The sequence below is a fragment of the Nyctereutes procyonoides genome, unplaced genomic scaffold (assembly GCF_905146905.1).
Source record: "Nyctereutes procyonoides isolate TBG_1078 unplaced genomic scaffold, NYPRO_anot_genome, whole genome shotgun sequence".
NCBI classification, from domain to species: domain Eukaryota; kingdom Metazoa; phylum Chordata; class Mammalia; order Carnivora; family Canidae; genus Nyctereutes; species Nyctereutes procyonoides.
The window spans coordinates 12064574-12092153 of NW_026575024.1; the positions used below are offsets into that span (position 1 = coordinate 12064574).

Here is a 27580-nt window from a genome sequence, read left to right on the forward strand (position 1 = left end):
TTTAAATGTGCTCTTGGAGTATCTCTAAAGCTCAGTCAGGGCTTGGGAACCCGGTCCTAAGTATTATCAGTGCTTACCCATCAGGCAGCCACCCCACTTGGAATCCTGTTTGGAAGTACTCACCATATTGCCAAAAAGGAAGGTGCCCGTTGGTGTCTCCAGTCTGATCCCACACTGGAGCAGCGTGGTGGGCTCTGGCCTGAGGGCAGAGGCTGGAGTGGATGTGCTTTCCTAAGATGCATTTCACTGGCTCATCTGCCATCTGTACAGAGCTTTTCTGAGAGTAATGTTAAATCTCCTTGTGCCCTGTTCTACTTCTGTATGGTTTGAAATAGAGATAGTGTCCTTCAGAAATGGCTCAAAGACTGGTTTAACCAGTGCTGCTGAAACAAGAATCATTGAGTCAGATAAGACTTTCTTCGAGATAATAAATGAAACCCTTGACCTCCTGCCTCATTGAGCTGCTCTTGATTTACCAAACCTCCTGGATAAGTGGGTTGTAGAGTGCAAAAAGAGACAACTTCTGTTTGTTTGTTTTTAATTAATTAATTTTTAGATAAGGAGTGTGTGAGCAAGTGGGGAAGGGAGGAGCATAGGGAGAGGGAGAGAGAATCCCAAGCAGGTTCCACACCCAGTGCAGAGCCTAACTTGAGGCTCGATCTCATGACCTTGAGATCATTACCTGAGCTGAAATCAAGAGTCAGAGGCCCAACCAACTGAGCCACCCTAGCGCCCCAAGAAAGACATTTTTAGAAGGTATCTTTTTTTCTTACAGTTAGTGCATGTGAACTATAAAAACTTAAAAATTATACATCTTGGGGGATGTCACTGCATATATAAGTAAATACATGTATCTATATATTTAACAGAAGTGGGGTGATATTGTATGGTAACCACTTTTTTTTTCATGGAACTGCTTACCATGAGTACATTGTCATGCCATTTACTTATAATTCCTTGGAGGACTCAAATTCATCTTGCATCTAAGCACTTTTTAATGGCTACAAAGTGTTTCATTGTGTGAACATACCAGTTTATTTTTTCAACAGAAGTTTAGTTATATGGGTTCTTTGCAGTGTTTCCTTTTAGAAAATAGGCAGTGAAGAACATTGTTGTAGTTAAATCTTTGTGCATGTCTATCAGTGTTTTTATGACCCACAGACCTGGAGTGGAATTGTATGGCAGTATGTATGGCCAAGTTCCCCACTAGAAAGATGATACCAACAGAGTGTGAGCAGCCTATTTGCCCCTAGCCCACCAGTATTGTAAATCATAATTTTAAACAAACTGTTCGTTTTACTTTTGAAGGTTTGTAGAGCATGTGATTGTGTGGTGGATCAATTCGTCTTCTCCAGAACATGGCTAATAAAGACAGCAGTTTTTACCTACAAGGCAGATATGGTCAGGTCCCATGATGATAGGGCATCATGCTAGGTCCTGAAGAAATACCACAGCCCTGTCCCTTCCCTGGTGGAGCTTCATTGAACAGCTGACAGATGTTAACATCAGAACCATCAGAGTGCAGTGAGTGTTAGTGTGAGAAGTAGCAAGTATTATGAGAGCATCAGATGTCTGTCTTATTTATTTGAGAGAGTGGGGGCACAAACGGGAGGGGCAGGGGGAGAAAACATCTTGAGCAGGCTCCATGATGAGTATAGAGCCCAGTGCAGGGCTTGATCCCCTGACCCTGAGACCATGACCTGAGCTGAAACCAGGAGTTGGACGCTTAACCAACTGTGCCACCCGGGTACCCCGAATGTCTCCTTTTTTTTTTTTTCTTAAGGTTGTATTTATTTCTTAGCATGAGTGGGTGAGGGCAGAGGGAAAAGCAGGCTCCTCGCTGAGCAGGGAGCCTGATATAGGACTCAGGGATCATGACCTGAGCCAAAGGCAGATGCTTAACCAGCTGAGCCACCCAGGTGCCCCTAAATGTCTCCTTTAGATTGGAGTGATGGTGATGCATTCAGAGAAGTCCTTTCTGAGGAAGTGGCATTGAAGCAGAAACCAAAAATAAGCAGAACTGTGGGAGCAGCTTATGTAAAGGTCCTGCACTGGGAAACTGTCCCCTACTCCCTTTATTTAAAATCTAAGGCTTATGGTAATAAAGAATGACTTATTCCATGTCTGAGCTAGATGATTAATAGCTACAATATTTGTAATAGACAAAACAGGAGCTAGCTTAATGTCCAGTAGTAGGGAAGTAGTTAAATAAACAGATAACATTTGTCCAAAGGAGTCCCAGATCTAGAGGCCTGTAATGCATTGAGTAGTGGGAATCAAGAACCAGGGCTGTAATCTTGTAGATAGTATGATCCTGTTTGTGTTAAGCCAGCTGTTGTGTATCTATGTATGCATATGTATATGTTTGCTTGCACATAATTTCTGTCTTAAAGGTGGTATCAAGCTTTAAAAGTATTTTTCTCTTGGTGGTAGTGTTGGAAGACAGACTTTTTTAAAAAAAATTGTACTGTTTGAAGGGTTTTTTTTTTTTTTTTAATACTAGTGTAAAAATAAATATATGCAGCTTCTTCTGGTCTTAAGTCTTCTCTTCTCTTGGGCCAGGGATGTATTTAGGTGAGACTTAACCTAAAATTGGAGACCTTGGTTTTCATCATTGTCTCAGGGTCCATTGGACCCAGTTTTCATTTTTGAGCTTCTTTTTCAAGCTCTTTAACGATTGATATTGCATGACTTGTATTCTTTTCTGGAGACCTTAAAAAGAACAAAGAAAACATACTTTTTAAAATAGAATAAAATTTATTCTGTCTTATAGTGATTACATAGGTCCTTTGAACTCTTCTGTAAATCTTTACCTTAGGGAATCTAAATTTTCCTTTGTCTTGAGACATTTTGCTGTTTGTCATCTTATATATCATTTCTTTTTTTTAAGATTTTATTTATTTATTCATGAGAGACATAAGAGAGAGGCAGAGTCATAGGCAGAGGGAGAAGCAGGCTCCCTTGGGGAGCCCAATGCAGGACTTGATCTCAGGACCCCAGGATCATGACCTGAGCCAAAGGCGGACACTTAAGCACTGAACCACCCAGGCATCCCCTATGTATCATTTCAGCACTCTTTGTCATCATTCCTAAACATGCTGAGCAAGACTCAGATAAAAGGACATGGAATTACAGTGTAATCCCACGGTATCTGATACAGTAGTGAAATAACTTGTTATCGCATCATCCTCTGCTGTGCTTATTGTACTGCCCAATGCAGTGCATCCTTCTTCCAAGAAGATGCAGAAGATCGGAAACACTATCTTTTTCTTGTGCTCTTAGCTTTCCTTGAATTGAGGTGGGAATTTAGAATTTTTGTTTGCCTCTAATGGCAAAAAGAAGAAAATTGGCAGAGGAAGACCTTCCCATTATTAGGTAAATGTGAAGATAAAAGCAGAGGGATAGCAGTGCCTTAGACTCCAGTGGTGATGGTAGAATTGAGAGTTTAAGCGAATCTCAAACTGCATCTTCAGACGGTATCTTAGATAAACTCTCCCAAACTCAAGAATCAGCAAGTAAACAGTATATTTCTATAGTGTATGAAAAGGAAATGTGTATTCTTTTCTGGCCATTCAACAGGAAGGACTTTGACACACATTATTTTGTGATAAGAAACTGGAACATCCTGTTTTGATTATTAAAAAGTATGTGACAACATTCTTTCAGTTCTTATGATGTTTGGCCACCAGAATTTATTTCTCCCCACTTATTGTCTACAAAATAAGTGGACAAATGTAAAAGGAGATGTGTGTACAAAAGTGATTGGGAGGATATAGATGATAAAATAATGACAAAACTCTTTAGATCCTTCTTTGGGCATTTAGAAATCTAAAAATGAAAGCATTTTGTAGCTATGGAGCAAAGAAGATGGCTGTTCTGTCTTCAATACAATTATGAGTCAGTGTCACAAGTAGTGTGTTCTCATGATACCACTACAAGAAGAATCAGAAGTCATGATACGCTAGAATCCACTGGGGATGGCATCGCTGTAGGTGGGCTATGCTGTAGCTTCAGATATGCCAGCTGATGAGCTCTTAGCTGCATTTAAAGAACTGCCCGTTTGGAGTACATAAATGCCTTCCAGACTACATAGTGGAATAAAAACTTGGATTTGCTATTTTAGTTTCTTTTTGTTTTTAAAGATTTATTTATTTGAGAGAAAGCACGCACATGCACACAAATGGTGGGGGAAGGGGCACAAGGAGAGAGAGACTCTCAAGCAGACTCCCTACCCAGCGTGGAGCCGATGCTCCATCCCACAAACCTGAGATCATTACCTGAGCTGAACTCAAATGTTAGAAGCCTAATGTATCAAGCCACCCAGGTGCCCTGCTATTTTAGTTTCTTGTTAAAATCTCTAATGAAAAGATTTCTTATTGTCTTTTTATTCTGTATGTTATTTGTAAAATGACTAAATATAGAAAAATAAAAAGAGTCTGTTGGAGCCAGATAATAAATGGTGAGATGACTATTTTTTTTCTGGCATACTGAGGGTTAAGCATGGTTCAGAGTGTTTTTTTCTTTTCTTAATGTTGCCTAGATTTTATTGCTGAACCATACACTATGGAATTGATGTTAACAGTAATTCCCACTTCATGAAGGTAAGACTAAGGCTCCACTGCACTTTCCCCATCTTACTGGGAATGGTATTTGTGGATTTGTTTTTGACTCATTCTGCTGCTTTCCCATTGCAACATTTTGTTCAATCCAGATAATATCAAAATTATTTATGTAAAAGAGCAACATAATCTCTTTTCCAAGTAAATGTATATCTTTGTTTCCTGTTTTGCATTTTTATTTTACTGGCTGCTTTGTCCCTATTGAAATCCCTTTAGAAAAAAAAAAATGAAATCCCTTTAGAAACCATGGCTTAGAGCAGTGAATCTCCACTCTGCTTGTAAAATCAGCTGGGGTCTTTAAAAAAATATACTGTAAATAAAATGAATATCTAAGCCCTACCTGAAAAAAATTTAAATGCACTCATTTGGAGTAGGAATCTAGCTTACCATTGTCCTTGCAAGGCTCCCAAGTGATCCTGATGCTGCTATGGTTAAGAAACAGTGGCTTACAGTTTAAATTTTTGCAGTAGGTTGTTGTTTTCCATCAGACTTATGTGGAAGCTCAATATATAAAATAAGAAAATAGCATTTGATTAGTATAAACTTAAAAGTTTGAATTTTATAGTATTTGTGAAGTTAATCCGTGAAAATGATTTATATTAATTTTCAAAACACAAAATTGTACCATATATTGTTTTCATTCATTAACAAAACATGGCTGGGAAAGATACATTCCCATTTTAAAATAATGATTAAGGCTGCCATGGGAAGGAGAGTGAGAAGAGCCGCATTGTTTTCCTTAAAAAAGAAAAAAAAAATTATGTCAGTAGTTGTTAATGGTGACATTGTTAAATCCAGTACAGTTGTCTGTTACATTATTTATCTGTACTTTTCTAAATGTTTAAAATAGGTCATAAAAGGTAAAGCTAATTGGGCTGGTAAAATGAACAACAGACTTGAAAATTGGGAGTACATGCATGGTGATTGAAGTCTTATTTTAGCCTCAACACCCAGGTTATTTCTAAATTTTGTTCTGGTTGCATTAACATTTATTTAGCGTCAGAGTGGAGCCTTTGTTTTAACAGTTCATCTACTTAAAAAACCTCTGGATACCCTTCAGATAAACAGCTGCTCAGAAACCTTTTTTGTGCACAAAAATGAATTAACCTGTTAGCACAAGTTAATATGTTGACAGTCTCTAGTGTGTTAATACTTGGTACAAAACATACTTTTTGGGTTGCTTTTTAAAGATAAACAAAAAGGTTACCATTACAACCATTTTTTAAGTGCACAGTTCTCAGTGTTGTGCAACTATCACTATTACCCATTTTCAGAACTTTTTTTATCATCCTGTATTGAAACTCTGTATACATTAAACAGGTCCTTCCCCACCCCCCGTTCATCCCCCAGGAGGAGCATCTGTTCTACTTCTGTCTCTGTGCATTTGCCCATTTTAGATACCTAATATAAGTGGATATTCATCTTTCGTTGTCAGGCTTATTTCATATATCGTGTTTTCAAGGTTCATCCATGTTGTAGCATGTGTCAGCATTTCCTTCTTAAAGCTCCATTGTGTGACCGTTTCACGTTTTGTGTATCAGTTCATCTGTTGGTGGATATTTGGGTCGTTTTCACTTTTTGGCTACTGTGAATAATGCTACTATGAACATAGGTGTCCAAGTATCTGTTAGAGTCCCTACTTTTAGTTCTTTCGAGTATATATCTACTTGCATAATAGCTGGATTATCCTGTAAATCTGTTTAGCTTTTGAGGAACCACCAAGCTGTTTTTTTTGCACAGAGACTGGGTCTTTTACATCCCACCAGGAATGCCCCAGGCTTCCTGCTGTTCCATGTCCTTGCTAACACTTGCTGTTTCCTGTGGCCCTTCTTAAGGGGCCCAAAGGGGTGTCTCACTGTGGTTTTGACTTCCATTTCCCTAATGATGAGTGGTGCTGAGCTCATGTACTTGTTGGCCGTTTTTCTTCCTTCTTCAGAAAATGTCTATCCAGGTCCTTTTCCCATTTTTAAATTGGGTTGTTGAGTTTATATATTCTGGATATTAATTCTTTATCAGATATATGATCTGCACGTACTTTCTCCTATCTGTGGGTCGTCTTTCTTGTAGCATCTTTTGATGCACAGAGTATTTAATTTTGATGCAGTCAGTCCAGTTTATTGGCTTTTTCTTTTGTTGCCTCTGCCTTCTGTCTCCTATGCAAGAAGTCGCTGCCACATCCAGCGTCATGAAGCTTTTTCCTGACATTTTCTTCCAAGAGTTTTATGATTTTAGCCCTTATGTTTAGGTGTTTGAAACATTTTGAGGTAATTTTTGTATATGGTATAAGGTAGTTGGTTAGTTTTTTTTGGGGGGGGGGTTGCATGTGGAAATTTGTTTTTCTAAGCACCATTTGTTAAACATACTTTTTAAAATATAGGATTTTTTTTTTTTTTAAGTTTAAAACTTATTTAAAAGATAAATTTCACACCAAACCTCCATGGAACTCTAAGGCATTTTGCTTGAAGATTTCTGGCTTTAAAGATTCATGCATAAAAAGTCAGGCCCTCTTTCTGTTTAGGATTTAAACAAGGATAAAAGTAATTTAAAGTTAATAAAGCCACCAGAAGTGCTATGCAAATAGTTCTGACCAGGGGCAGCCCCAGTGGTGCAGCGGTTTAGCGCTGCCTGCAGCCTGGGGTGTGATCCTGGAGACCCAGGATCGAGTCCCATGTCAGGCTTCCTGTATGGAGCCTGCTTCTCCCTCTGCCTGTGTCTCTGCCCCTCTCTCTCTGTCTCTATGAATAAATAAAATCTTAAAAAAAAAAAAAAAGTTCTGACCAGGCAGAGAGTGTGAAGTGAAACCTGCCCGGAAAGAATGCTGCCATCATGACAAGAGAGAGAATTAGAGAATGTCTGGGATGGATTTACTGGTGTAGGATTATATTCTTGATTGTATTAATTTTTTTAACTTAAGAGTTTTGTTCCTTTTCATTATAGTGTGAAATATTGATCCATGTGGGTATAAGATCTATCTGATAAACATAGAAATGCACAACCAACAAACTCCTAGATAGTCCTACATTTTGCCTATGCAGCAGTTTTAACCATGGGTTCTTGTCAGAAAGTTCTAGTCTTGGAACTAAGATTTTATAAATTCTTTGATAAAAGTCACAATAATATGAAGAAAAATGCAGCCCTTTTGCCACAATCTGGGTGGAGGGGAGGCGTTGCTATTAACTGAGCTTATCTGGATTCTCTTTGTCACTGCTGCCTGATAGAGAGTCCATGTTATCAGCTTGCACAGAGATCTCTGCCCTCCTCAATCCCAGCCCTGGCTAGAGGAGAATGAACTTGTTATAAAGATAGAGTCTCAGCCTTTGTTGAGCTTGCATTTGATTATTTTGCACTTGAATTTCCACCAGCAGCAGGAAGTACAAGATCTGTACATAATTTTGCACTTTGTTCCATTGCATCCTTTTTTTAAAAAGTGGGTTTCCAGGGACTATGTCCAAATAAGAAACCTGCATTCTTAGGTGGAGAGATTTCTGTTTGAACTTGCCACATCCCACACAGAGCTGTCCGTATTCTGACTTTTTCCGAAATGTGGCTTGCCCGTCCTCAAGGAAGGCTCTGGAAGTCAGTCACTCTTCCCGAACATCCCTGGCATGTAGTTGCACCACGATGAGGCTGATTCACACCCCCGAGTCTGTTAGGTGTGGGTCATTTTATGGTGGGTTTATGAGGAACAAGCTGACCCAAGTGTGAAAATCTTTTTTTTTTTTTTTTTTTTTTTTTAACCTTTAAATTCACTGACACATGGCACACAGGTGGCCTTCCTTGCTAGGATTGTGTACTCCTTAAAGCCAAGGTTCAGTGCTTTTAAGGTTTATCACAGCTGGGACTTTGACAGTTTTTCATGAGTTAACTACTAAACAATTATTCTTCCTTTAGGTGAATGGAAGAGAATCAGAAGAAGAAAATCTCAATAAATCTGAAATAAGTCAAGTGTTTGAGATTGCACTTAAACGGAACTTGCCTGTGAATTTTGAGGTAAGCTTGTTTTACATGTAGAACTCCAGTTTAAAATACTGTTGGAATGATTTTTTCCCTAAATAACACTGGAATAATCGTCACATACACATGAACCTGTAGACTGAAGACTCAGACTTCTTAGGGCTTGCTAATTTAGGAGCAGCCGTGCTCCTCCAGAGAGTCCACGGATGGTCTTGGTAGATCTGTGAGCCTACCAGAATGGTTTTGAAGATAGTGTGTTCTGGAGAGAGTCCGTTGTTTTCATAAGACTCAAAAGACTCTGTTACTCCCAAAATGTTAATTTCCATAATAGTCCCTAGGAATCATGTAGTTAAAAGGACATCAGTTTCGCCCTTGCCCAGCATTTGTCCTGTAATTCACCCCTTTATGGTCTTAGAAACAGTAATTAATGGGTTGTTAGTTCAAAATGGAAAATAAGATACATTTAGTACATGTTTCCTTCAAAGACGCAGTGAGTCCAAATAGATGGGGCAAGTAAGGGAGGTTAATAAGTTTCCCTTAATGGTCTGACACCGTGAATCTTTGCAGATCCTTTTGGTTTCCATGCTCGGTTATGCAAGTTTGTGTTTTACTATGCACTGTAGATTTCTTTATCAATTCTTTGGTCTTTCAGAGATGACTTTTTTTGCTTGCTTGTTTGCATGCTTGAGAGAGGGAGAGAGCATCTGCACACCTGGTGTGAGGGCAGGGATGAGCTCAGGGTTACAGAGGTGACTGCTGGTGCCAGGGCCCTAGATCCCTGTGAAGCTTGCCACCTATTCCTACTGATTGCTGTCCTGCCTGAGAGACAGAGCTTTCTGGAACCCTAGTGGAGGAGTACCATTTTGTTTTTGCTCTGTGGGATTTGAGGACCAGATTGCTTCTGTCCCACTTCTACTGTGTTTAGATTTCAGAGTGGTTTTTCAAGCTTGTGTTCAGGAATAGGTAACACATAGCAAGGGATTGTCTAGTAGTCACATAAAGGAAGTTTTGGGAGCGCCCTCTGGTGGGGAAATATCCCTTTAAGGTAATTATTTAAGATGTTACTGTTTGCCCGCTGGTGGTGGTGTGGAGTATGCTAATTTGAGTACTTACCTGAAATAGCTCATCTGTCAAAAATACATATAACTTATGTTATTAGCTTAGCAGGGGCTTTCATTTTTTACCACAGTTCTATCTCATGCACCTGGAAGATTACTTGGTACCCACTGGATGCTAAGGAAGTATTTGTTAAATGAATGGAACAGTTATTTTTTTACTAAGTTTTTTATAGTAAAATTTGTCACATAGGAAGCTGGGTTAGAAGTGTTTAATAGAGAAGGCAGGAACCTTTCCTGTATTCTTCAGGGAAAAAGTGTATATGGCTTGGCTTTTGATAAAATATATAGTTTCAGGTAAAAAATATGGTGCTGATTGATAAAATCACCAGGAGGCAGTTATGACCTCACTGCACTAAATCCATTGTAGGTGGAACTCCAAATTTAGATCGGAGGGCTCAAGATGTGAGAAGATGATGGAGTGATCTCTGAGATGCTGGAGTGGGGCTGAGCAGTCGGAAACCAGGCTCTCAGGCTGGGAGGTGGTGTGTGAGGGGCCCCTGGCAGCTCTGCAGTCCATCTGCAGGGGCTCCTGTCAGCTGGGTTCCTCCAGGCAGGCCTCTTCCTTTGGAGGGCAGTGAAGGCTGCTCTCACAGGGTCCACCAGTTCTCACCTGGGAAGCACAGCACTGCTGTTTTTGGGCTCATTTGGTTTTCCTAGCCATTTTTTGAATGTTTTATTTTGAAAAACTTCAGACCTGTAGAAAAGTTGGAAGAATGGGACAGTGAATTTCTCCTTCGCTGAGATTTACTAATGATTAACATTTTTTAAAATAAGATTTTATTTATTTATTCATGAGAGACACAGAGAGAGAGGCAGAGGGAGAAGCAGGCTCCCTGTGGGGAGCCTGATGTGGGACTCAACCCCAGGACCCTGGGACCACGACCTGAGCCAAAAGCAGATGCTCAACCAAAGAGCCACCCAATCATCCTGACTAGTGATTAACATTTTACATTTGCTTTCTCTTTCTGTGAATGCACATGTTATTTTCTTTTCTTTTTACTCTTGCTGGGTCATTTGAAAGCAAGTAGCAGGTATCAGGATTCCTGGTATTTCAGCATGTATCTTTTAAGGACAAAGACATTACCTTATTATTTATTTATTTATTTATTTATTTATTTATTTATCTATTTATCTATCTATTTATTTATAAATAATAGTCACACACAGAGAGAGAGAGGCAGAGACACAGGCAGAGGGAGAAGCAGGCTCCATGCACGAGGAGCCCGACGTGGGACCCGATCCCGGGTCTCCAGGATCGCGCCCTGGGCCAAAGGCAGGCACCAAACCGCTGCACCACCCAGGGATCCTCAAAGACATTACCTTAAATAAGCACAATCTAATGATCAAATACAGGAAATTGAGCATCGCTTTAATTCTTATGTAACTTACATCCTATATTCACATTTTGCCATCTGTCCCTCCCCTGTTCTTTATGGCACGTGTTTTCTTGTTCTAGTGTCCAGCACAGGATCACACCCTGTATCTGGTGGAAGCATCTCCTTCCATCTGCAATAATTCACAGCCTTTTTTGACATTAAAAAAAATTTATTTGAGAGAGAGAACATGAGCCAGGGGGAGGAACAGAGGGAGAGGGAGAAGCAGAGTCACCACTCAGCAGGAAGCCTGAGACTCCAAGATTCGGACCTGAGCCTAAGGCAGACACTTACCCAACTGAGCCACCCAGGTGCCCCCTTTTCTGACATTCTTAAAAGGTACTTTGTAAAATGGCCCTCAATTTGATCTGCTTGTTTCCTCATAATTAGTTTCAGGGAATACATTTTTTTTTTTTTTTTTTTTGCTCTCAGGACACCATAGAAGTGGTGTCAGTTCTTCTGAGCATCATATAAGGGCATTTTACCCTATCACTGACATTAGTTTCATGGTTTACACCAGAACTTCACATTAAGGAGACTTTCTTTCTCTTTGTAATTCATCCGTATCCTGCAAGGAGATCTTTGAAGGTTATGCTTTAGGAGATTTCTTCAGTGTTTCTAGTACTCATTGATAGTTCTTCCCAGCATGAGTCACTAGGTGGCTTTTCTGCCTTTCTGAGCTGACATTCCACAGGAAATACCCTACCCCCTTACTTTTAATTTTTATTAGCATAGGTCCACACTTCTTTTTTTACTCAAAGTGTTATTTCATTATTGTCATTAATTAGGAGGGTGCCTGGCCTGCTTAGTGAAGCAGTGTGACTCTTGATCGTGAGGTCATGAGTTCAAGCCCCATATTATGTGTAGAGCTTACATTTAAAAAAAGAAAAAAAAGAAAAAGAATCATGGTTCATTATTATTGTCATTCATTTTGATATTTAAATTGCTATTCCGCTGGCTCTTGTATCCTTTGATAGTCCTCTCCTAGGATGTTTTGTGGGGGGACGATTAGTTTTTTTTAAGTTAATAATTTTATACAGTAAAATCCACCCTATGCAGGTTTGTGATTTGATGTGTTTTGATGAATGTATACAGGTGTTTAACCACTACTACAGTCAAGACCTAAAACTCTTTCACCCCATAGTTGCCCTGAGTCCCTTTGCAGCCTGTTCTTTCCTTCCATCCTTGGCCACAGGCAACCACTGATTCGATTTCTTCCCCTACGTTTTGCTCTTTTCAGAACATTACATAAATGGAATTACAGAGTCTTGCTTTTAGTCTTGCTTCTTTAATATAATGCAGGTGTCGAGTTGTCCATGTTGCACAGATTAGTAGTTCCTGTCTTGTTATTGCTTGAGGAGTTGCCAGTGTATTGGACACAGTAGCACTTACCTCTTACCTGCGGCAGAACGTTTGGGTTGCTTCCAGTTGTTGGTAATGATGAATAAAGCTATCATAAACATGTGCATACATCTGCATAGATGTGTTTTCATTTCTCTTGAGTAAAAATTTGGGAGTGAATTTGCTGGGTTGCATGATAAATCTATCTTTAACTTTATGAAATGTTGTTAAAGTGTTTCCAGAGTGGGTGTATCATTGTACCTTCACACAGCAGTGTGGGAGAGTTTGAGTTTTCTGCATCCCCTCCAACACTTGGTATTGTCAGTTTTCAAAATTTTAGTCATTCTAGTAGGCATGCAGTAGTAACTGGTTGTGATTTTTATTTGTATCTCCATGAGAACTAGTGATAGCATCTTTTTTTTTTAAAGATTTTTATTTCTTTATTTGAGAGAGAGAGGAAGAGAGAGAGAGCACAAGCAGGGGGAGCAGCAGAGGGAGAAGCAGGTTCCCTGCTAAGCAGGGAGCTTGATGTAGGGCTCGATCCCAGGACCCTGAGGACCTGAGCTGAAATCACCAGTTGGATGCTTAACCAACTGAGCCACCCAGGCGTCCCTGAGCATCTTTCATGCGCTGCTTTACCATCTGTGCATCTTCTTTGGGGGAGCATCTGTTCACATCTTCCTTCATTTTTGTTATTGAGTTTTATTGTTGAGTTTGAGGGTTATTTATATATTCTGAATACATCCTTTTATCAGATATGTATTTTCTTTTTTTTTTTTTTTTTTTAGATATGTATTTTCTAAGTATTTTCTCCCAATATGTAGTCTGTCTTTTCATTTTTTAAATAGTATCTTCCGGGGATCCCTGGGTGGCGCAGCGGTTTGGCGCCTGCCTTTGGCCCAGGGCGCGATCCTGGAGACCCGGGATTGAATCCCACGTCGGGCTCCTGGTGCATGGAGCCTGCTTCTCCCTCTGCCTGTGTCTCTGCCTCTCTCTCTCTCTCTCTCTCTAACTATCATAAAAAAAAAAAAAAAAAATTTAAATAGTATCTTCCAAAGAGAAGAGAGATTTTAGTGGAGTGGAATTTGCCTAATTTTTCTTTTATGTTTTCTGGATGTTGTGTGTAACCTAAGACACCTTTGTGTCACATAAAGTCATTCTCCTGTGCTTTCTTCTAGAAGCTTTATGACTCATTTTGAGTTACAGTTTTTATATATGCTATGAGGTTTTTTCGTCTTCTGTTTGTCTACCTCATTGTCCCTGCATACTTACTTCTTACCTCCCCTCTTCAGATTTTGAGTGAACTTGTTACTTTCTGGTGCAATGAAATGTTTTAGCCTTACTTTGAACTTTCCCTTCTCAAGTTTTGGCACCAGTAGAAATGGAAGTTCTAACAGAAATGGCCTTAGCTGATCCTGCAAGGAGCCCTGGTTCCCTTTCACAGAGAATGGCATGTGGAGACCAGGATGGGATACCAAGCCTGCATGTTGCTGGTGGAGGAAGGGTCATTGCTTCTAGGCCGTGTAGGCAGGTAGCTCTAGAAAATACCCATATTTTCAAAATTCTTAGTTTATGCCTCTAATTTTAGTCCAGCATCACAAGGCTCTTTCTCTTCATTCCTAATTCCATACTTTCAGCTCCTGCTGTCTGTTCCTGTGCAGTAAAATGTGCATGTCTTCAGTGTCCAGTCCATTCAAGTCCATGGTCCGCCACCAAAATCAGATCTAGAGTGTTTCCGTAACATCCAGCAGACCCTGGGCCGTTAACACCCGCTCAGAAGAAGCTGTTTTCTAAAATCACTATAGCTTCATTTGCTTTGTTCTTAGACCTCATATAAATAGAATGATATAATATGGATTGTTTGGTGTCAAGTCTCTTATCCTCAACAGTGTTTTTGTGTCTCGTCCACGTATGTCACTAGCTGTGTGATATTTCACTGTATGAATGTAAAGCTGTGTCCTGTTGATGGACATGTAAGTTGTTTTCACTTTGGGAACTATTATGAATAAAGCTGCTAATAAGGCTTCTGGTGCACGTGTGCACCCACAATTGCCAAGTCTAAGGGTAGGTGTTTGATAAAAATTGTCAAACTGGGGGCGCCTGGGTGGCTCAGTGGATTGTCTGCCTTTGGCTCAGGTAATGATCCGAGAGTTCTGGGTTCGAGCCCTGTGCCAGGCTCTCTGCTCTGGGGAGTCTGCTTCTCCTTCTCCACCCTACTCATGCGCTCTATTTCTCTCTCTCTCTCTCTCTCTCTCTCTTTCTCAGATAAATAAAAATCTTTAAAAAAATTTAAAGTGATTGAACTAGTTTGTGCTCTGACCAGTTCCACATCCTTGTCAACGCTTGATACTGTCGATTTTAATTTTAGCCATTTTGGAGTGTTGTGTATATTGTAGTATTTCATTGTGACTCCAATTTACATTTCCTTAATGACAAATGATAATTATTTTGTCATATACTTATTGGCCATTTAGAGATCTTGTTTGGTAAAGTACCTGTTCAAGCATTTTTTTAATTAGGTAGTTTGTTTTTTTTATTATTGACTTTTAGGGTTTCTTTCAGTATTCTGGATATAAATCCTCAGATACATATATTGTGAACATTCTCTCATTCTGTGGGCTCCCTGTATTTTCTTCATGTTGTCTTTTGATGAGAACAGTTTTTAATTTCGAGGAGCTCCGATTTTGTTTTCTTTATGGCTGGTACCTTGTGTTTTCAGGAGCCCCTTGCCACCCACATGCTCAGGGCCTATTTTCCTTATGTTTTCTTTGGATAGCGTTACAGTTTAGCTTTTATGTTTAGGTCTGTTCTGGCTCCCGTTCGCTGTTGCTTATGGTGGAGTTTGAGACTGTGGTTCAGCTTTTTTTCCATGTCGATATCTAGTTGCCTTTTTTTTTTTTTTTTTTAATTTAAAAGACTTATGATTTTTTTTTTTTAAAAATGTTTTGATGCACTTTTGGTGTGTTTACCAGAAATCACAAGACTGTATGAGTGCAGGTCTATTTCTGTGTTCTGTCCTGATTTATTGATCTCTTTGTTTGCCTTTAAACAATACCTTGAGGGTGTAGTTGCTATAACTTTATAGGAAGCCTTGAAATCTGGTAGAGTGAGTCTTCTAATTTAGTTGTTCTTTTTGAGAGTGTCTTAGCTAACCTAAGTTGGGTTCAATTTTTACTTTCTGTGTGATGCAGTAAGAACTTATACTTAGGTTTCTGTTCATATTCAATTTTAGTGTTTTTCTCCCATCTTTGTTGACTTATTTTCTATTTTTTTCTATTTTTAACATGTAAAACAGTAAATGCTTCCAAAAGTCAAAACTATACAGAAAAAGATGTATTCATAGGTGTCCTCTTGTCCCTTCTCTGCCCCAATCTCTCCCACTTGTCTAGGGAATTACTTTTTTCAGTTTCTCCTTTATGCATACTGTGTTTCTTTTTGTGAAAATAAGCATATAAACACATCTCTCCATGTGTATATGTGTATGTACATATAAATCTTAACACAAAAGTTAGGGTACTGTATAAACTCTTTTGCAGTTTGCTTTTTTTTTTTTTACTTAATGTGTACTGGAAATCACTGTCAGTGCTTAGAAATTTCTTGTTCTTTTTTAAAGCTGCATAGCAACCAGTGTTTAATAAGCTCGGGCTTGGCTGGAGGCTCAGAGCAAATATTAAACTTAAACGTTGCAGTTATTTCTGGGCTTTGCTGGGACAGCTTTCTTTCTGAAAGAAATACATTAATAAGTCAAAAAATAAGGAAAAAGGGAAGAAAAGCATTCAGGACTGTCACTGTTTCCTTTTGCTGCTGTTCATGCTCCGTTCATTGATGAGGTCCTGTCCATAGCTCCCCCTTCCCTGTGTTTCCTGGGAGGTAGTACGCTAAGCAGTGTGCCCTGCCACTTGCAGTAAGTGTCTGTCACACTTCCACTCAGTCTTTCCCTCTAAAACAGGTTGCCCGGGAGAGTGGCCCCCCCCACATGAAGAGCTTTGTGACCAAGGTGTCGGTTGGGGAGTTTGTGGGGGAAGGTGAAGGGAAGAGCAAGAAGATTTCAAAGAAAAATGCTGCTATCGCCGTCCTTGAGGAGCTGAAGAAGCTACCACCCCTGCCTACAGTGGAGCGTGTGAAGCCCAGAATCAAAAAGAAAACAAAATCCATAGTCAGGGTAAGAGCCTCTTGATCGGAGAGGGTATTTCCATGGCCTGTTAACGGCTGGAGGGTGGTTTAGGAGATTCACTAGGTTGCTGACCCTAGTGACAGGGGATGGGTGCTGACATGCCATCTGCCAGGCCTGGTACAGGGGTTGCCTGGTGTAGTTCTCCTGGGAGCGCCTGGTCAGGCAAAGATGGGACACTGCGGGATCAGCAGAGGCACCTGCAGCTGTACGCCCTTGGCCGTGGATGAGGGGATGATCATGGGAGCTGTGTGCACCTGCAGAAAGAATGGCTGCATTGTCCTTCTTCCGTCTCGTTGACGGCTGCACTGGTACAAGTGCAAAGCAGATTTATGGGAGGAAAGACGTCTGGGGCAGGTGTAGGAGCGAGACATTTCACCAAAAACCTCCTTATTCTGTGGGATTTTTTAAGCCTGTCATGTACCTGTCAAAAATTATACTAGCCTCCTACTCCCCTGCCCAGGGAAGGGACAGGAGTCCATTTGGGCATATTTAGGAATACTAGGGTCCGTTCCGTGATTGTCAATATCAAGATTGGCCCTTGAACAGCATAGGGGGGGTTAGGGTTGCTGACCACCCCCCCCCCACCCCATAATGGAAAACTTGGGTTTAACTTTTGACTCCCCAGAAACTTAACCACTGATGGCCTACTGTTGGCCGGAAGCTTTACCAATAACACAATGGTCAATTAATACGTTTTATATATTAAATATTGTATTATATGTGTGTGTTAAATGCTATGTTTGCACAGTAATCTGGAGGAAAGCGAACATTACCTTTTTTTTTTTTTTTTAAGATTTTATTTTTTCATGATGCACACACAGAGGCAGAGACATAGGCAGAGGGAGAAGCAGGCTCCATGCAGGGAGCCCGATGTGGGACTCAGTCCCAGGACACCAGGATCATGCCCTGGGCCAAAGGCAGACGCTCAACCACTGAGCCACCCAGGCATCCCAAAAGCGAACATTATTAAGGAAGTCATAAGGAACAGAAAATACATTTATTATACTGTACTGTATTATCAGAAAAAATCCACTTCTAAGTGGACCTGCACAGTTCAAACCCTTGTTCAACGGCCAACTGGAGTTTCACACTCTGTTAGACCCAGTGCACAGGAGTGAGCAAACTGTATCTACTGCTGCAGCTTCTAGAAATCACCCCACACGAGCGTTCTTTGGCACTGAAAGTGGCCACTGGGGAGGAACTGTGGGATTTTTTTTTTTTAAGATTTTATTTATTTATTCATGAGAGACACAGAGAGAGAGAGAGGGAGGGAGGGAGGGAGGCAGAGACACAGGCAGAAGGAGAAGCAGGCTCCATGCAGGGAGCCCGACATGGGACTCGATCCTGGGTCTCCAGGATCACGCCCTGGGCTGAAGGCGGCGCTAAACCACTGAGCCACCAAGGGCTGCCTGAACTGTGGGATTTTTAGGTTCTTTCCACATGGTGTCAGCTTAAGGTTGTGTTTGTTTTGTTTCTGGATTTTGAGCCCTTGTTAAGAAAGCTGGGGACCCATCTTCTAACACAGACTTTTGGGGGAATTTTAGGAATAGTGTATTTTTGTATTTTTTCTCTCTTCATTGTCAAATAGAAATTTCTTGTTAAAAAGATGTTTCAGGGATGCTTGCCCACCTGCCATGGGATATTGATGTTGGTTTTCCAGGAGGACCTTTAAAAAAAGTCACCTCAGGGGCTCCTCATGTGGCTCAGTGGTTTAGCGCCACCTTCAGCCCAGGGTGTGATCCTGGAGACCCGGGATTGAGCCCCACGTTGGGCTCCCTGCATGGAGCCTGCTTCTCCCTCTGCCTGTGTCTGTGGCCCCCCCCCATGAATAAATAAAATCTTTAAAAAAAAAATCACCTCAGAGCAATCCTAGAAAATCATTAAGCATCTTTTAATTTTAAGAAGGTTTTAAAAAGAGCTGATTAATTCTGGGCACTTAGATTAACATAAAAGTAATGTTAGGGATCCCTGGGTGGCGCAGCGGTTTGGCGCCTGCCTTTGGCCCAGGGCGCGATCCTGGAGACCCAGGATCGAATCCCATGTCGGGCTCCCGGTGCATGGAGCCTGCTTCTCCCTCTGCCTATGTCTCTGCCTCTCTCTCTCTCTCTCTCTCTCTCTCTCTCTCTCTCTCTCTCTCTATCATAAATAAATAAAAAAAATTAAAAAAAAAAAAAAGTAATGTTATGTTCTGTCCTGATCTCTGAATTGGTAAGGTCCTTTCTGTGGCTAACGTGGCACATAGTTTCTACATTAATTGTTCCTCAGCTACAGAGCAGCACAGACTGTGGCCAGGGAATGAACCCGATTAGCAGACTGGCCCAGATCCAGCAGGCGAAAAAGGAGAAGGAGCCAGAGTACATGCTCCTCACAGAGCGAGGCCTCCCACGCCGCAGAGAGTTTGTGATGCAGGTAGGTCAGCATGGGTTGTGGGCAGCCCTTCTCTGACCATGCCCCATCTCAGCTGGATGAGGTCCAGGGGCTCGGTGCCTTCCTGTGGAGGTCAGGAACCGTGCACCGGTCCAGTGGGCCCCCTCCCTGGCGTCAGACATTAGCAGTGTTAACCATATCGCTTGCAGTGATTTGATGCCTTAAAACATGCCCTTGGGGGTGGGGTGCTCCAGGTCATGAGTGCTAGGGTGTGGGGTTGCACAGAGGAAGAGTGTTTCTCTTCATTACATCTCCTGGAAGTTTGTATTATTTTTTTCAAAAGGTAAATCTTGTGAGTTCTGTGAAACGATCTGTTCCTGTTCCTCCTAATCCATCTGTAGAATCTGGAGTTTAGGGCTGCCTCTTCTTTAGATTGGGATTACACTTCGGATTAGTGCAGTGTTTTCCTTGCACTTGTGGAACAGTTGGTCGTATCGGCAGTCTACATTGTGATTTGAATTTAATAGTATTTTCTGGTGAAAAACCCAATACTTGAAAAAAAGCCAAAACAATACTTTTGCATAGCAGTTCATGACTTCTGAAGCACCGTGACTTAGCCAGGTGTGTTATACCTATCCAGGCAGAGGGCAGGAGAAGTCCTGGTCCTTTCAGGCTAAAGGAAGATGGTAGCGTGCTGAGAGGATCAATAATTTGGCCAAGATCAAAGCTGGTAGATGGCAAGGGCAGGATTCAACCCCAGAGCCCTTTCCACAGGCCAGGGAAGGTGTCCTTGACTCTCAGTTCTGTGACATGGACTTTTTGGTTCTGGTCTTTGATCCAGACCAGCCTGACAGGGATTTATAACGGTGGTATGTGTTGGAGTATGTGTAAGAATGAACTCTCTTAAGGGAGGATGGCCTGGTGGGAAGAGGGGATGCTGTGTGTATAGATGTGTACACTTGTGTAGGCTATATATTTATATATTATAAATGAATGTCACTGACAGGATGGATAGCACAGTTTACAAATAATATATGAAGTATATAATACTCTACTGTTGATTTTCTCCATCTGTCACTTCAGCATAGCTGTCATCGACAATGTTGTAAAATCAGAGTGCATCTAAATGCTTGCTTACTGTCCAGTTCAAGCAGAGAGACTGCTCATGCCGTTGACAAAGGAGCGTAGTTCTAGCATGAGAATCGGTTGGTATTTTTGTTTACAAGATGAAAGTAAAACAAGACATGTTGGAACTTCCCTCAGTTGTGAACAATGAGTGACCTTGTTGAATCAGATAGTTTTCAGAGATTGGATGGATGTTCCTGTCTTTTGTGCAGTCACAGCATCCTGGCTGCAGACTCGACACACTTTTAAGCTTAATTTGCATCATTGATTTTCCTCCATCATGTAAGTCTAGAGGAGACAAGAAAGCGCCGAAGGCGTGCTGCGTAGCGTTGGCAGGTTTCCGTGGGGTGGTCGCTCTGTGCACGGCTGTTCGCAGGCTGTCAGAGTGGCCCCTAGGTTCCCAGGCTGGGCAGGGGGCCATATGGCAGCACACAGATGCCACTGGTATGAAGAACCCCAGAAGCACAGAGGTTTGAGATGGAGTCACACTAGGGAGTGGTGAGCATTCAGAACTGATTACCTCTGTCTGTCCAAGTAATTCTGAGCTGCTGTAACCTCCTGTGTAATAGCGGCTGCCGCGGGCAGCCAGTGCTCTCCAAGGTCCTGAGCGTCTGTGTGGGGCTGCCACGGGCACCCTGGGGCAACTGTTGAGCCTCTGGCCGTTGTTGGGTTCTTTTGCCAGCACACCGATGCCTGACCAGTCTTCACTCTGGAGGGGTCAGCACTGGTCTGAGTCCTGACTTCGTCCTCATGCAGGTGAAGGTGGGAAACCACACCGCAGAAGGAGCAGGCACCAATAAGAAGGTGGCCAAACGCAACGCAGCTGAGAACATGCTGGAGATCCTTGGTTTCAAAGTCCCACAGGCTCAGCCCACCAAACCAGCCCTCAAATCAGAGGAGAAGGTGACTGCTCGGGGCTCTGTGTCCTTGCTCTCTAATTGCGAGATGACCTCCTCGCTTCGTCCTAGGGGACTCTGGCGCCTCTGGGGCCGAGCTTCAGGGCAAGGCTTCATCCTCCTGGCAGTAAAGCAGCCCTGCTGAGCAGCGTCCTGTCCATTCGGAGCATTGTAATATGGTCAGAAGGGAACTTGCATGTCCACAGCTCCCGAGTGTGGCTCTGGGTTAAGTTGTTCCTGTTTCCATGTCTCTGTGGTCGGGGACGCTTCACTGGAGGGCAACTTGCTCCTCTCCACCCATAGGGTGATGGGCCAGTGGGCTGGGGATGAAAGTGTCTGATTCTGTCCTCTCACAGTGAGGCCTGCATGAAAGATCCACCAGCGTTAGGCTTCTGCTAGCTGGGAAGCAAGCATTGGATTTCCTGGGACACCAACAGAGTGTGATTTATGAAACTAAGGCTGTAGTTGAGATTCGGAATTTTTTTTTTCTTTATGAATTGAACACCAGATAAAAGTCGAGATTGGTAAGCAGTACCCTCAAGCATGTCCTTTTTTTTTTTTAATTTTTTTTAAATTTTTATTTATTTATGATAGTCACAGAGAGAGAGAGAGAGAGGCGCAGAGACACAGGCAGAGGGAGAAGCAGGCTCCATGCACCGGGAGCCCGATGTGGGATTCGATCCTGGGTCTCCAGGATCGCGCCCTGGGCCAAAGGCAGGCGCCAAACTGCTGCGCCACCCAGGGATCCCCCTCAAGCATGTCCTTGACAGAGCTTGTTTCTTCCACTGAGAAGTCCCAGGATGGATTCCCTTCCAGAGCCAGCTGTGCCAGCCATGGGGCGTGGCATCTGCTGTGGCCACCACAGACACTCATCAGAGAATCAGCATAGATCCTGGAGTCGGTTTTGGGGATTTTTATTCCAAAATCTGTTAGAGGATTCATAACATCCTTACCTTCTCAGAAGACCCGTGTTTAACAACATTTTTATCTCCTTTTTCCCTGCATCTGTTATCTTTCAAAATGTCACCTTCCCTTTTAATTGGCTATTAGTTCCAGAAGAATCCTTGTTTATCTTTCATCTAAAAGCCTCTTTTCCTACCTTGGGCTCTACCAGTCTAGCATCTCTGGCTCTTTCTGGGTAAATGTTCCCTTGTCTTTCTGTGAGCACAGAGCTGATTTCAACACCTGGCTCAGGGTGATTGTTAGCTCCCTCTCGTGGAGGACAGGCAGTGTGGGCGGGAGCATACTGGGTGAGGCAGGAGGCTGCCGGGACAGTGCGAGCCAATCAGTGGTCCCACCTGGGGGCAGGGCTTTTCTGCTAGTTACCGCTCCATGTTTCAGAAGGCTATAAACCACAGATTAACGCAGGTTGGAATTTGTATAGTTTGAGAGAGTAGGAACTAATTTCACAAAAGTTTGATTTATGCTCATGGACTTTCTTTTTTTGTTTTTTTTAAGACACCAATAAAAAAACCAGGGGATGGAAGAAAAGTAACCTTTTTTGAACCTGGCTCTGGGGATGAAAATGGGACTAGTAAGTGTGAAACTGTTAATATTGTCTTGATCTGAATGTGATTCTGGGATTTGCGTGGTTCCTGGAACAACGAGCAGTGTTGAGTTCTGCATCCTCCCCGTGTCGTCGTGTGCTCTGAGGAAGGGCCAGTGGGTTGGAGGAGGTCTTTCCTAGCAGCGCATGTGGCCTCCTGTTGACCTGTGTGTGTGTCCCTCCCTAGGCAATAAAGAGGATGAGTTTAGGATGCCTTATCTGAGTCATCAGCAGCTGCCCGCTGGGATTCTTCCCATGGTGCCCGAGGTGGCCCAGGCCGTAGGAGTCAGTCAAGGACACCACACCAAAGATTTCACCAGGGCTGCTCCGAACCCTGCCAAGGCCACGGTAACTGCCATGATAGCCCGTGAATTGTTGTATGGGGGCACCTCGCCCACAGCCGAGACCATTTTAAAGAATAACATCTCTTCAGGCCACGTACCCCATGGACCTCTTACAAGACCCTCTGAGCAGCTGGACTATCTTTCCAGAGTCCAGGGATTCCAGGTAACTATCAGGCCTGAGCTACACTTCAGTGCGGTCATCTTTTTGGGGGTTTTCTCAGAAAATGAGTCTTGCATCTAGTTTATTAAATCGGGATCTTTATATATATAGGAAGGGGTGGAGGGCACATGGTAACTGGTGGTCCTGGGGAGGGTGGAGGAGGGTAGGGAAAGTTGGACAAGCCTGTATGGTAGCGCAGAGTAAGCTTGTCTTTGGTAATAAACATTTAAAAAAATCCAAGCTGACCATAATAACAAATTTTCTAATCTTAATGGTAGTTATAGTGAGAATGGTTTCAGTATGCTGGTCCTTTCTGCCTAGTAAAAGATACGGCTTCTTTCAGACCAGGTGTTTGGTCTCCCCCACTACCTGCCCACCCCCGACTAGGCTTTTTGGTTAGACATCAAGGTTCCTGGAAGATTGTAGAAGCTGGGGCCCCTAGCAGCAGGCCCCTCTGACAGGGTCTTGCCAACAGAGCAGGTAGTTGGTGGAGCCATGTCAGCTTGAGAGCGGGGGAAAGAGGCGTCCCTCCCTGTCTGCTGGGCCCCGGCCATATTTGCCACTTCCCTTCTTGGCCTCAGCTTTCTTTTCCCCTCAGGTTGAATACAAAGACTTCCCCAAAAACAACAAGAACGAATTTGTATCTCTTATCAATTGCTCCTCTCAGCCACCTCTGATCAGCCACGGTATTGGAAAGGATGTGGAGTCCTGCCATGACATGGTACGTTACCCAGTGGTCCTGGCCCCTGGCTCTTGCTGGCCTTGGGAAGATGGGATAAAGGGTCTCCCGTAGACTTTGGTGGTTTCATAGATTTCATATTTTTGAAGATTTCTTCCTTAGTTTGTTGGATTGATTGCTCATCATCAGAATTCATCAGCTTTAGACACTCCTTCCCCTGTGCTGACCTGGGGGATGGGACTTGGATCCTGGAGCTCTGCCATGAGCCATGTCAATTCATCTTCCAGAACGCAGACCACAGGCCCAAGTTCGGGCAGCAACAGGGTTTTGTTTTAAAGCAGGATTCAAAGTACATAGTCTGGTTGCCACAAAGTTAAAAATACTAAAGGATATAATAAAATTTAACAGAGGTAGTGATTCAGGGAGGTAAACATGGATAATTTATTTTGTAATTTGTATTTCAGATAAAAAGTTGAAACATTAAGACAAAGTGTGGTTTAGTGGGACTGCCTGTGTGGTCCCTTGCCTCCCTGTTCAAACAGGGTCTTGTGCTGTGGCCCTGGGGTGGGGGTGGGGGGTCGTGCTCTGACTCTCTCTTTCGTCCCTGCTAGGCTGCACTGAACATCTTAAAGTTGCTGTCTGAGTTGGACCAACCGAGTACAGAGATGCCAAGAACAGGAAATGGACCAATGTCTGTGTGAGTGAGCTGTTCTGTTCATTTACATTAAGTTCAAACTGTTCAACTCAGTAGCGGGACACTCCCTCCCCTCCATCACTTTTGTCCCTATCCCTGAAAGGTCTCCCTAGTTGTGGGCAGAGCTCTAGTTTTTTTTAAATTTTGAATAGCTAATACATTCACAGGGTTCAGACCCACAGTGATTTTCAGAGGTGCCAAGTGGTCAGCTCTGCCCCTCATGCAGCCCCTGCCCAGAGATCACGTGTTAGTTTTTTTCCTGTCTTTCCTGTGTGTTTCTTTGTGCAAATACAGCCCTTTTTTTTTTTTTAAGATTTTATTTATTTATTCATGAGAGACACACACACACCCAGAGAGGCAGAGACACAGGCAGAGAGAAGCAGGCTCCATGCAGGGAGCCCGATGTGGGACCCGATCCCAGGTCTCCAGGATCACGCCCTGGGCCAAAGGCAGGCGCTCAACCACTGAGCCACCCAGGAGTCCCAAATACAGTCCTTTCTTTACATTACTCCTTTTCTGCTGGAGATCACATACTACACGCATTCTCCTCATTGCTTTTTTCACTTGGTGGTACATCTTGAGAAAACTTGAACTCAGTGATCATAAACTGGTGCCTATTGGACTTCAGTGTCTACTAATTTCTTCTCTTTTAACATAGGTTAAGTTCTGTTATATTTCAAAACTGGCATCATTTTCATTTTTTTCTTCCTTGAAGGTGTGGGAGGTGCTGAACCTTTTCTGGCCACGAACCGTTGTAAAACCCCAACATATATACTGAAAATACTGAAACTGCTTTGAGAATTTGGAATTTCTGATACCTCCAGTGGGCTGAGAGACGTGCTGGGTAAAGAACCAGAGGCGGCAGTGGTGACGAAGACGGGAACACAAGGAGGCGGCTGGGGCTGCGCTCGAGGGTGCTGTGTTTTGTCCCCACACACAGGCTGCTGCCAGGGAGGGGGGCACAGCAGAGCCTGCCCAGTGGCCCCGTGCACCTCGGTGCTGGGCTGTGGTCGCTGCTGTTGGGGCTGTGTGAAAGAAACAGGAAACAGAGCACGACCCTTTCTCAGACTGGCTCACTCAAACCCTTGGGACAAACCCTGGACCCCCCTGCTGGGGAGAGGGGCCATACACCAGTCCCAGAGCTGAAAGCACCAGAGAAAATCAGATGCTTCCTACTCAGCGCCAACTAACCATTCTAGTGTGCTCTGGCCCCCACCTCCTGTGGCACCCACACCATCACCACTGCTTTCTCTCCCAAAAGAGATACATATTCTTAGTTTTATTATTTCCTTTTGATTGAAAATGACACTATATAAATTTTCATCTGAGAGTTTCTCAATTGTATCTAGTTACATAGCACAGTTTAGAAACTTGTCTGAGACTGACTCAGTAATCTAATCTGCAAAGATCATATCCATGTGTATGTGGTTATACATTTTGACTTTATTGGACTAACCCAGGACCATTTCAGTGCTGCAAATAGCGTGCCCTCTGGTTTGCCTGAAACAGTCCTGGACTTCTCAGAGTCCTTGATGAAGTCTCCCACAGTTGTATAAATTGGACGATTTAGGAATTTTAAACTTTAATGATCATTTGGTTCCTTTTCTATTTTATTTTTGTTAATGCAACAGGACTTAAACAAATGAACTTTGATCTTTGTTTTAAAGATTATTAAAAAAATTGTGTGTATATACATATGGCTCTTGAGGACACGTAGCTTTCACTACACTACAGGATATGGTCTCCATGTAGTACATATAAACCCGCAGATGGATTTTCCTTGAGTGCTTTGTACTGTTGATTACATCTCCATGTAGGGCTGAAAAGAATGACCTGTGTTTATCTCTGAAACTGTGTTGCTTTTGATGTTGTGTTACTGTGCACAAAAGCTGTGCAGTAAGGTCCTGCATATGGTCCAGATGAAAAGCACCGTAGCCTTGCAAGTTAAGTTCTGCTTCAATTCATTGTTTACGCTGGAATTTCTTCTCCCCATGGAATGTAAGTAAAACTTAGTGTTTGTCACCAATAAATGGTAATACTAAATTTTTTTTTTTTGTTAATTTATTCTCAAATGCCACTACTGCTAGGTTGGTTCCCTCCCAACCTGCCTCCTACCCTTTTTTTAAGAAGGAAAAAAAAAAAACACTTTGTAATGCTCGTGACTTCTGTTTGGGCAAAATTCTGAAGATCTGAAATAACTTTATATCAAACCATTGATCAATAAACAGCTACTAATGAATTTTTGGTCCTTTTGAGCAGTAACTAAAGAAGGTGAGGGAAGATGTGAGTGAGGGTGTGAAAGTGCGGCGTGTGGGCACCGGGTGAGGGGAGGTGCCTCTTGTCTGGACCAGACACTGTCACCCAAAGAAATGAGCCAGAGGAGGAGAGGACCCCCACCCCCACCCCCACCCCCGCCTGCCACCTGCTAGTCTCCTCCCGTCCTGCAGGTCCTCTCACACCCAGAGGAGTCCAGGTGAGGCACAGCAACCAGGCCGGCTGGGAAGTGGCCTGGCAGCTTTCTGGTTTGTACTTTTGGAAGATGCTCATCAAGGTGGTTCGCTCTTATGAACTGGCCTGTGGGCTGGACTGCCAGAATGACAGTGGTCGGAAGGGGGTTCGTCAGCATTGCAGGAGTAAAAAGCCATGAAAGGAAAAACATGTCCCCTTCCCCAGTCCCGGAGTCTGCCATTTCTCCAAGGAGCTCTGGTCCCCTTTCATGACGACAGCATCTAAAACCAGGGTCTGGGGGGCGCCTGGCTGGCTCAGTCCAAAGAGCATGTGATGAGTTTAGAGTGGTGAATTTAAGCCCCAAGCTGAGCACAGAATATTACTCGACAAAACAAAGCAAAAAACAAATGAAACCACCAAAATCCGGGCCTCAGAGCACTCGCTGCTACTGGGGGTTTTCTAGGCCTTCTGAGCAGAAATAGATGAAACAAGTCTGTGTCTAGGTGTGCATGTGCGTGTGTCCATGTGTGTACACTCATCCAGTGCACATACATCTAGAAGCCCTGCATTGATAGTGATTCCTCACGGCCCTCCTCTGTGTTTAGTATCTTCCCCAGTACGGAGACTGTAGCCAACCCCTCAGCCTTGCAGCCACCTACCGCCTGCCACTGCTGCTCAGTGTCCTCCCGCATCTCGCGGCCATGCCGCCTCCACCCGCACTCTGCCCCCTGCCTTACGCTAG

At 42.9% G+C, this 27580-nt stretch overlaps 1 protein-coding gene across 10 annotated transcripts in view; it reads left to right on the forward strand.

The window, feature by feature from the left end:
- STAU1 (staufen double-stranded RNA binding protein 1) overlaps positions 1 to 26629 on the forward strand; it is a 55043-nt gene extending 28414 nt beyond the window's left edge. For 8 of the 10 annotated variants that reach the window (XM_055301743.1, XM_055301769.1, XM_055301761.1 and 5 more), the window contains 9 exons: positions 8511 to 8609; positions 16337 to 16567; positions 18845 to 18988; positions 20828 to 20974; positions 22426 to 22501; positions 22701 to 23020; positions 23616 to 23738; positions 24308 to 24393; positions 25106 to 26629. In XM_055301743.1, coding sequence (XP_055157718.1) covers positions 8511 to 8609; positions 16337 to 16567; positions 18845 to 18988; positions 20828 to 20974; positions 22426 to 22501; positions 22701 to 23020; positions 23616 to 23738; positions 24308 to 24393; positions 25106 to 25121 — 1242 coding nt within the window. In that variant the 3' untranslated portion in view covers positions 25122 to 26629. The remainder of the gene's footprint in view (positions 1 to 8510; positions 8610 to 16336; positions 16568 to 18844; positions 18989 to 20827; positions 20975 to 22425; positions 22502 to 22700; positions 23021 to 23615; positions 23739 to 24307; positions 24394 to 25105) is intronic. The other 2 variants (XM_055301751.1, XM_055301779.1) reach the window with 1 other exon arrangement.
- The last annotated feature ends 951 nt before the right edge of the window (positions 26630 to 27580 follow it).